Source organism: Mustela putorius, unplaced genomic scaffold (genome assembly GCF_011764305.1).
Source record: "Mustela putorius furo isolate JIRA1106 unplaced genomic scaffold, ASM1176430v1.1 tig00004039_pilon_pilon_pilon, whole genome shotgun sequence".
NCBI lineage: Eukaryota > Metazoa > Chordata > Mammalia > Carnivora > Mustelidae > Mustela > Mustela putorius.
Window position 1 is genome coordinate 2,578,478 of NW_025422174.1, and position 10,523 is coordinate 2,589,000.

The 10,523-nt window shown below is 53.3% G+C and overlaps 1 protein-coding gene across 1 annotated transcript; it reads right to left on the minus strand.

Moving 5' to 3' along the window:
* Positions 1-450: 450 nt before the first annotated feature.
* Positions 451-2,783, minus strand: CUNH16orf82 (chromosome unknown C16orf82 homolog). Its single transcript, XM_013046507.2, is given in 2 exon segments — positions 451-2,451; positions 2,779-2,783. Coding segments are annotated over 2 exon segments (522 nt in total). The 3' UTR covers positions 451-1,934.
* Positions 2,784-10,523: the final 7,740 nt, after the last annotated feature.

The following is a 10,523-nucleotide window of genomic DNA, read 5'->3' on the forward strand; positions in this document are numbered from 1 at the left end:
ATGGCTCCGTCTGTTTTTTTTTTTTTTATTTTTAATGTGGTCAGGAATACATCATCTATGTTAGTAGTCATGATCTTTTGTGTGCTGGGAGCAACGCAAGGCAGAAACCATGTCTGTGGCCATCTTACAGACAAGTGAGGACAGGAGAGGAAACACACATTTAGTACTATTCTCCAGGTAATTAATATGCATTTTCATGTAACCCACATAACCGTGTGAAATAGAGGTTATTGTTCCCACATAACCGTGTGTATGAAATAGAGGTAATTGTTCCCATTTTCCAGATGAGGAAACTGAGCTCACTAATTATAAGCATTTTGCCCCAGACCACCCGCTTAGAGGTACGCAGAGCTGGCAGCTGAGCCCTCCTCTCAACATGGTTCCTTGGTGGGTTTGCGTTTGTCCCTGTGACCTCGGCGGGCACACACACACAGACACACACGTATAGCCTCTCCAGACACCATTTATTGTGTTTGGTGTCCCCTCTGCTTTCCTTCTAGAACCTAGTGGATGTCTTCAGGACTGTTCTGACCACCGTCCCTCTGTGGACACACTCCCTCCTCAAGGTCTGCATGGCCATCCCCCAGGGAAGGACTTTAGTGTCTTGAGAAGGGGTAGACGGAGGTCTCAAGCCTTCCCACCCACCTAGGAAATGTGTGCTAAATGGCAGAGCTGTCTCATCCCGGCCGTTCTTGGCTGGGTTGGTCTCTGTCACTATGAAGCACGGATCATGGCATTGCCCTCCTGTAGGAAGCACTGTCCCAGTCATGTCAACTAAGACGCTTTCTGGCCTCCTTTCTTGTCTCTACCTCCCCTGAGATGCATGTGGAGACAGATGGGGCCATCGGGGAACGTTTGCTCCTGGGAAGACTCTGGGCCGAAGCAACCCGGAAACAGTGCTCGAAATGAAAGGGCAAGCTCACTTGGAGGATGCTGCTGGCTCTTGTGAGCAGCTCTTCTTCCAGAGCTGGGTGGGGATCCAGCTCCCCCAGGGCTGTGGGTCCCCACAGATGGTGCTTCCTTCAGCTGGCTCTGGACTGCAGACAGTCGCAGCCGAGGCTGGGGCTTGTTCAAGCTTGGAGCTTATCATGATTGGTTTGGTTATAGATGGTGTTCATCATTTAGCATGGATTCTCCATGGGAGTTTCTAACTTCAGATGGTTCTAAATAGTGTTCGTATTTGCTGCTGGTCACAGCTGACCCCTCCGATGGGTTTTGGCACCAGTGATCCCACTACAATGGTTCTCAATGCAGATGGCTTTGCCATTGATGGATCCTGTTAGGACTGGTTTGTCCCCAGGGCTCACGGTGGTCTGGCCAGTGCAGGCGGATACAGGGGGACCCAGCACCGATGGCTCTTCATACAGCCATTCTTCCCAACAGTGGTTCTCAGTAGAGACTGTCTCACTGTGGCTTGCTGATTGTCTGAGGAGATAGTGCTCCGTGTCAATAGTGCTCACTACACGCCACCTGGCGCCTGCTGGTCATGGCTATGAATGGCGCTATCCATGGTTCTGACACAGTGTCTACTTTTTTAAAGGTCTTTGTTTTTTACCATAACCACTCTGGGTGAAGTCTATCCTTGCTGGGTCATCATGTCTGTATTTTTTGAGAACCTGGTGGCCAGCGAGCCAGCTCATAAAGGCATGCACCTCTGGGCGGGCTGCTTCCCCTCGGCGGCCTGGTCACCAGCTTTGACCTTGCCCCCAGACTTGTCCTCCGGAAGACTGGTGTGACTTTTCACAGCACTTTGCACATTACCGTCCACCGGGATGTTCTGGCAGCTGCTGGCCTGGCTGGCGGGAAGGCTGCTGGCGGAGCTGAGCAGCCCACTGCTCACCTGGTAGTTCAGGGCGCTGCTGCCCAGGCTGATGAAGCTCATGCTGGTCAGGCTGCTGGCTCTGCTGCTGCTGCCGCTGCCGGGCAGGCTGGTCTCACTTTTCCCCTCCAGGCTGCTTGCTGCTGCAGGTGCGGCTGGCCAGCCGGCTCCTGATCTGGTTAGGCGAGTAGACGGCGCACAGCTGTCTGGTTGGGTTGCTGACCGCCGGGGCGCGGAGCCTTCTCTGCAACCTCAAGGTGGGAGTGCCGCCCACCAGGCTGACCTCACTATTCTCCTCATCACCTGCGTACCCGCTGCTCAACAGGCTGGCGTCACTTGCCCTGCATTTCTCCTCGCTGGGCTGTCGCAGGCTCAGCAAGCCGCTCTCGCTGGTCCACGGGTTTCCCAGGTTACCTGCCGAAAGTCTCAGGGGCCCTGGAGTTGCTCCTGTGTCATGGTGTGGCCACGCTGGGGGCTGGGGCTCTACGCTGGGGGCTAGGAGGCCTGGAGCTTGGTCCTGAACATCCCAGGCAGCAGACTCCCCGTTACTACCCTGGAGGAAGGTGGGGGGCAACTGATCTGGTTTATCCAGGGGGAGGGGGCCCTGGGAGGCCTATGAGTGGTAGGCGGGTCTGGTTCATCTGGGAAGAGGAGGCTCAATTTATAGGGTGGCCTTGCAAAGGGGAGCCTTCTGATTGGCTGGCTCTGTTCCCACGGTGATGGGATTATGAGGTGGGGTGGGGGTGGGAAGGACAGTGCCCTCCCCCTCCCCGCAGTAGCATCAGGGGCTGAGGCTGGAGGTGGGCAGCGAGGGGCGAGAACCACCATCCTAGGGACAATTAATTACTGCAGGGCCTGTGGCCTCTGCTTTGCCATTCCAGGAGACCTGGCTGTGCATCCCAGCCAAGCTCCTTCTGAGCTGTATTTCTTTAGGGTGTCACTTCTTCTGAGACACGTACTCCATGCCAAGACCACTGGGAGGACTGGAGAGAATATGACAGGAGTTTATCCTAGGTCGTTTGCCAGATCTGGTCTGGCTCCTCTCTGTCAGCCTGGTCCCACATCACACCCTTCCTCACCTCGAGGCAGGGTCACACTGGCCATTTTCCTATTCTGAGCTCTGACCTGCCACAGGGCCTTTGGACTGGCTCTTCCCACCACCTCTTCCCTCAGCCCCTTGGCCTCCAAGCTTCAGATCCAGTGGTCCTTACGAAATGTCCCTGGCTTCTACAAGAAGGTCCCTGTATTATTCCTCATGTCACTTCCTAATTTATGAGCCTTGTGGCACGAAACACAATTTGCATATCTTTTTATGTGTTGGTGACTTATTGCTGGTTCCCTCTGCTTGAATATCATCTTTGCAAGGGCCAAAATTTGATCTCTCATTCTCTGCTGTGCCCCCCCCCCACACCCAGCATCCTGCCTGGGATATAGTACATGCTCATTAGACATTTGCTGAATGTATGCATGAATTAACTGCTCTAGGGTGTGTATCCCCACCACCTAGGGAACTTAAAAAAACAAACAAACAAAAATGGATCTTCCTGGGCAGTGGTTCTATCCCCTGGTTGCATCCCCAACCAGCCCTAGGGTTCCACTTCCAGAGGTTCTGAGTTAAATGATCTGGGTGAGGCTTTGGCATGAGAATTTTAAACTGCTCTCCAGGGGTTCTGGCGTGCAGCCAGCGCTGAGAACTATGGTGCCAGGAGGTGAGGCTCAGCCAAATGTGCTGCTGGTAGAGCATTCTGCCGGGCTACCCTGGCTAAGTAGTATTGTAGATGCTCAAATATTGTAGAACACCCACCAGGGCACTTATTAGCGGACACTGAAGAGATTTCCACTGAATGGCTGAATGAATTAAAACAAAAGTCATTGACCCTTTAAGGTGTCATAGGTGAGTTCTAAGGGGAAATTTGTTGAAACTGTAGCAGACTTTGCGATGGGCTCCTGCTTTCCCACCAGGAAGGAGTCACAGCCTTTGTCAGAGTCTTAAGGGTATCCCTGATCCTCCAAAGATCAAGAAGCATGATGATTCAGCTCCACTCTTGCCTTAGCATTTGGGATACAGCTGGCCCTGGTGCTTGGCCTGATGGTATGGGTCTGGAGAGGGCTGGCTGGCTCTGTCTGGGATGCAGGGGCTGGGAGGAGGAAGGCACTCCTTGGAGAGTGCCTCAGCCCCTTGGCAGTCATCAGCGCGTCAGCACTAATGATCACTGTCATCTGTTAGGAATTCCTTTCCCATTGCCCCAGGGCCATTCAGCATCTCTCTGCTGTACACAGAGGCGTCTCTTTTGCTGTAGAAATTCTGATCCTTCTGGGATATGAGGGGCTTCTCATAGCTGTCTGGCTCCCTGTCCCTTCCTTACGTTCCCTGCTAGGGACCACGAGGGAAAGGACAGATGCAGGGCTTAGCAGCGATCTCAGAGGAGGTGTTGTGGTGGGATCCATCTGTTGTGAAAAGCGGGGACCGGGTCTGGCGTTAGGGGGCTGGTAGGAAAGAGGCAGGGCCGGGCTCAAGGCACACAGGCTGGGGCTCAGGGCTGGCTCTGGCCCTGGATGAGTCCAAAGCAGGGCGGGAGCCCCAATGCTGGGGACAAATGGGGAGCCTACGGGGACTCATGTTCGCTCCTGTCCCCATCCCGCCTGCCCCCGGCACAGTGCACATGGGCCAGAGGACTGGCGGGGATCCCTGGGGGTTTGTGCAGGGACCAGACCACTCCTACTCCCTGGCTCATGTGGCAGCAGAGTCAGGAGTAGCCTGTGGATAAGGCAAGGCCGTGTCAACGGCCATGGCTTGGCCCAGCACTCTTCTCCTGGAAGTCTCTCTCGGTTGCTCTTGAAGTCTCAGGAAGGCATCTCGGGGACCTCTTTATCCTTTGGGTCCAGCCTTCTCCTTCCTGCCTGCACCTGAAGCCACCTGAGGGAGGTGTCCTTGTCCCTGCCCAGGTTGGGGGTCAGACCAGAACTGCCCCGCCCGGATGCTGTTTGCGCATGTGACCACTGCAGGCCACTGTCCTGCAGGCAGAGCCAACTAGCCCGAAGAGGAGAGGTCACAGGGGCAGCCCTGGGGACGCTGGGACCTGTTGCTTCAGTAGTGATGAGTGGACTGGAGGTTTTGTTTTTGTTTTTTTTTTAAGATTTTATTTACCTGACAGACAGAGATTATAAGCAGGCTGAGAGGCAGTCAGAGAGAGGAGGAAGCAGGCTCCCCGCTGAGCAGAGAGCCCAATGTGGGACTCGATCCCAGGACCCTGGGATCATGACCTGAGCTGAAGGCAGAGGCTTTAGCCCACTGAGCCACCCAGGCGCCCCTGGACTGGAGTTTGAACAGGCTGCCATGTGGGGGGCAGTGGGGACAGGCTTGCCGAGGGACTGGATGTCAAGGCCAGTTGTGGGGTCCAGGGGCCTCTGGGTCTGGGGCTAGATGGCCTTCTAGAAACGGCAGAGCCTCCTTGTGAAGCAGGTGGAGTGGTGGGCACCTCGCTAATGCCCGAGGAGGGGCAGAGCTTAGTGGTTTGGAAATCAGATCAACATGAATTCAAGCCTCAGCTTCCCCACTTGGGAGCTGTGCTTTTAACGATGCCCCACATGGGTGGTGGGGATCACATCCTCCGCAAGCATTAACTGAGAGGAAATAAATGCAAAGTGCCCTGTGAGACCCTCAAGAGACGGCCAGGAAGAAGTCCCTCCCTGGTGGACCTCACAGTTGAGAGACGGGGTGGGGGGGGCACAGGCTCGGGGGCAAGGCGCAAGTGGGAGGGCAGCCCGGGCAGGGGCCGTGAGTAACGTAGCTGTCCCTCTCCGTAAGGCTTGGGGCTCTGGCATGTTGGCGGGTCACAGCCTGTGTCCTCCACCTGGGTGACGTAATGTGACCAACCTAACGTCTCAGACCGCAGCTTCCCGGCCTGGGAAGTGGAGCAGCGCTGGCCAGAACGCTCCCTGGAGGGATACCCTAAGGACTGGCAGGGGGCCCTGGCTAGGGTCTGCCCAGAGCCTCCAGCAAAGGCCCTCACAGACCCTTTTACTTTAAGACAGAACATATTGGCACACACACATATACAAATATACACATAAGTACATATGTGTGTGTGTGCAAACACATTCACGGTGTGTGTGTTTATATGGGAATCCACAAGAATATGTGTAGAGGCAAATACACACATCAGAGTGTATATCCATATGCATGTACGTGTGTAGGTATATCCGTGTGAAGACATACGTAAGGGAATATAAACACGCACACTTTCTGAAACCCCAGAACCAGGACCCCACGTGGATGGGGATCTGCCTTTGTTCCCTGCGGAGTGCTGCTGCGTGCTCCCGGGCTGCGAGGGGAGTCCAGCGCGGTCGGTGAGCACGGGGAGCTCCCCAGACCAGTGCCGGCGCGGTGGGAGGACCCGTTGATCGTCCGTGCTGGACGTTGGCCCACGAGTTCTCATGTGACCTCCTTTCGTCCTCTGTGTGCCCCGAGGCCCCGCTCCTGACCGCCCACTTGTCATGGGGATAGTGAGAGGCATTCCTGGGGGCCCAAAGTGGGGGGCACCTCCCTACTTAGGTGCACTTGGCACTTGAACAGGTGGCTGCCGGGGCTGGACCTGGGTCCCTGATGGCAGGACCCTGGACTTTGTAACCTTCTCCAGGGAGCTAAACAAAGAGAGTCAGCCTAGCCATGACCTGGACGAGTGATCTGTCCAGGAGGAAGGGTGATTCTTCCTCTGGGTTAATCATGTGATTGACCCCCCCCCCCCAGCTCTTAACATCATTTAAGGTCTACAAGACAAAAAGGGAGGAGTAAGGTGCACACCCGTGTCATCCCAGGTGCCAATCACTCCATTTGAGAAGACAAAACCGATAAACCTCCAAACCCATGTACCCCTCCCCAAGGCGTGTCTCTGTGGCATTCCAGAATCACCTGCCCATCACTGAATCTGATGCACGTCTTAATACTTAGAGTATAGAAGGACGTATCCCTGAACCAACATGGAGTTGTTCCGCATGCTATTAATCTGGATATAAAGGGCGTTCTATACGCGTCTACAACTTATGTTCCATGTTACGCGTGTGAGACTCATCCGGGCAGTGTGCGCGGCTCAGGTTTATTGTCACTGCCGTAGAGTATGCTCCTGGTGAATGTCCTGATTCATCTGTTCCAACTGATGGACACGTAGGTCATCCCCTCTCCCTCGCAGTAAGCCTCCCTTTACGTGTGTCTCTCACAGGACATATCCCCTGCGAAGTTCTGGGAAGTCTTGTCCCAAACAGACTATGAAAGCTTCGACTTGTTTTAATTGCACGTAATGAATAGAACAGACATTTTTCTCCAGCCCTGGGGCCTCATCTTTCTGAATGTTTCTGTGAGGTTCAGCCCCGGGATGGACTGAATCACCGTGCGATCTGTGGCCTGCATTATTTGGTCATAAAACCTGGCCATTTGGAATGGTCAGCTTCGGCCAAAGATGAGGTCACGGACTTGCCCCCACATGGGCGGGGTGAGGGGTGGGGGGTGCCAGGAAACGGGAGGAGACTGGGGTGACTGAAAGCTCAGGGCTCGGTCACCCAGCTCCCGTAATCTGGGGCAAAACAATTGTCTTGTGCCCTCATTGTGGACTCCGTGCGTGAGGGAGGGAAAGGAGAGGCTGAGGAGGAGGAGGAGGGACACCAGGATTCCTTAGGTCAAGCCTGGAACCGTGCAGCAAACTAAGCGAGCACTCAGCATCTGAAGCCAGAGGTCTGAGTTCAAATCCGGGCTGTTCCCCTTCTCAGCTGTGGGATCCTGGGCAAGTGCCCTAACCTTTCTGTCCCAGTTTGGGTTCCCTCAGAAGCAGCCCGGAAGCATGGACTTGGAGCCAGTGGTTCATCTGAGAGGTGGTCCCAGGAAGCCCGGTGAAGAGACGGGGCAGCAGGGCAGGGAGAGCAGGAAAGCCAGTCACGGGGGCGTCGTCGAGAACTTGGCCCCTTCTTCGGGGCCTGTCAGGGGTTGTGTGGAGCACATCTCCAGCTGAGCCTGGAGGTTTCGCCGCTGGCTCCCTGAGCAAGCCTCTGGGGTGCCTGAGGAAGCCCTGAGGCAGAGGGGCTGGTGGGGAAGGGTAGCAGACACAGTGCTTGAATGAGAAGCTGTCCCTCAGCACCCTCTGTCCCTGAGACTGTGACCCCAGAGGGTCAAGAGGGCTTGGATGGAGGCCTGTCTGCTAAAATAGCCTTGTCCGAAGGCTGACTGTTTCTTAGGTTGTCATGAAGTTTCCATGAGCCCAGTAAGCACTCAGTAGCACGAAGTGTCCGGAGCCAGCCTTGTGCTCCCCTAAGGTTGTGGGAGGACCTGCTCGGCAAATCGCATAGAGAGATGAGGTCAAAGAGACAGCAGCCGCCGAGTCCTGACCGGACAGCGGGGTCATGATTTGGGCCCGAAGGTCTTCTGAGAGAAAGCCGTGTCTCCTGCTCTGGGGTCTTCAGGCTGCCAGGTGGGGCGAGGTCAACACTCCCAGAGCTAGATGCCAGGCGGCTTTGCCTTGTCCACCTCAGGCAGCACACAAGGCCTGAGCGGAGTGGGTCTCGGGAGACCACCAGAGGGAGATCAGTGCCCCCCGAGGCTGAGGATGGCAGAGAGCCAGCCCTCTCTGGCTACAGAGGTTCAGAGGCCACTGAACACGGATCCAGGGCAGTAACCAGGCTGTGGGAATTGATGTCTCTGTCCAGCATGTGACCGAGGGGGTTTCTGGGATGTGGGTCTTGCTGTCTTAAAACTGAACGGTCCTGGGGTGCCTGGGTGGCTCAGTGGGTTAAGCTGCTGCCTTTGGCTCAGGTCATGATCTCAGGGTCCTGGGATGGAGTCCTGCATCGGGCTCTCTGCTCCGCAGGAAGCCTGCTTCCCTCTCTCTTTCTCTGCCTGCCTCTCTGCCTACTTGTGATCTGTCTTTGTCAAATAAATAAAATCTTAAAAAGCTGCGATCACCAAGACAGCATGGTACTGGCATAAAAACAGACACATAGACCAGTGGAACAGAGTAGAGAGCCCAGATATGGACCCTCAACTCTATGGTCAATTAATCTTCGACAAAACAGGAAAAAATATACAGTGGAAAAAAGACAGTCTCTTCAATAAATGGTGCTGGGAAAACTGGACAGCTATATGTAGAAGAATGAAACTCGACCATTCTCTTACACCGTACACAAAGATAAACTCAAAATGGATAAAAGACCTCAGCGTGAGACAGGAATCCATCAGAATCCTAGAGGAGAACATAGGCAGTAATCTCTTCTATATCAGCCACAGCAACTTCTTTCAAGATATGTCTCCAAAGGCAAAGGAAACAAAAGCGAAAATAAACTTTTGGGACTTCATCAAAATCAAAAGCTTCTGCACAGCAAAGGAAACAGTCAAAAAAACAAAGAGGCAACCCATGGAATGGGAGAAGATATTTGCAAATGACAATACAGACAAAGGGCTGATGTCCAGGATCTATAATGAACTCCTTAAACTCAACACACACGAAACAGGCAAACATATCCAAAAAATGGGCAGAAGACATGAACAGACACTTCTCCAATGAAGACATACAAATGGCTATCAGACACATGAAAAAATGTTCATCATCACTAGCCATCAGGGAGATTCAAATTAAAACCACATTGAGATATCACCTTACACCAGTTAGAATGGCCAAAATTAACAAAACAGGAAACACCATGTGTTGGAGAGGATGTGGAGAAAGGGGAACCCTCTTACACTGTTGGTGGGAATGCAAGTTGGTGCAGCCACTTTGGAGAACAGGGTGGAGATTCCTCAAAAAATTAAAAATAGAACTTCCGTATGACCCTGCAATTGCACTCCTGGGTATTTACCCCAAAGATACAGATGTCGTGAAAAGAAGGGCCATCTGTACCCCAATGTTTATAGCAGCAATGGTCACAGTCGCCAAACTATGGAAAGAACCAAGATGCCCTTCAACGGACGAATGGATAAGGAAGATGTGGTCCATATACACTATGGAGTATGGCTCCATCAGAAAGGATGAATACCCAACTTATGTAGCAACATTCACGGGACTGGAAGAGATTATGCTGAGTGAAATAAGTCAAGCAGAGAGAGTCAGTTATCATATGGTTTCACTTATTTGTGGAGCATAACAAATATCATGGAGGACAAGGAGTGTTAGAGAGGAGAAGGGAGTTGGGAGAAATTGGAAGGGGAGGTGAACCATGAGAGACTATGGACTCTGAAAAACAATCTGAGGGGTTTGAAGTGGCGGGGGGGTGGGAGGTTGGGGTACCAGATAGTGGGTATTATAGAGGGCACAGATTGCATGGAGCATTGGGTGTGGTGAAAAAATAATGAATACTGTTTTTCTGAAAATAAGTAAATTGAAAAAATTAAAAAAAAAATCTTAAACAACAACAACAACAACAACAACAAAAACCCTGAATGGTCCTGAGTCACCTGGGAGAAGCAGGCCATCCTAACCTGAGCTGAAGTCACTCTCATCAGTATGACCCCTGGAAACTGATTCTACTCGGCAGGACGGTGAAGAGGAAGAGGAAGAGATGCCTCCTCAGATGATCTAAGGCACAGAACCATCTAGTGAGAACCATCTAGTGAGATGCCGAGTCATGGGACGTCCATTCTCAGAGGCCCTGGCTTGCCCCCCATTGGGCTTAAACTACCCACAAGTCCTAGGCATGTTGGCAGCTCTGGCTGAGGGCTCTGTGG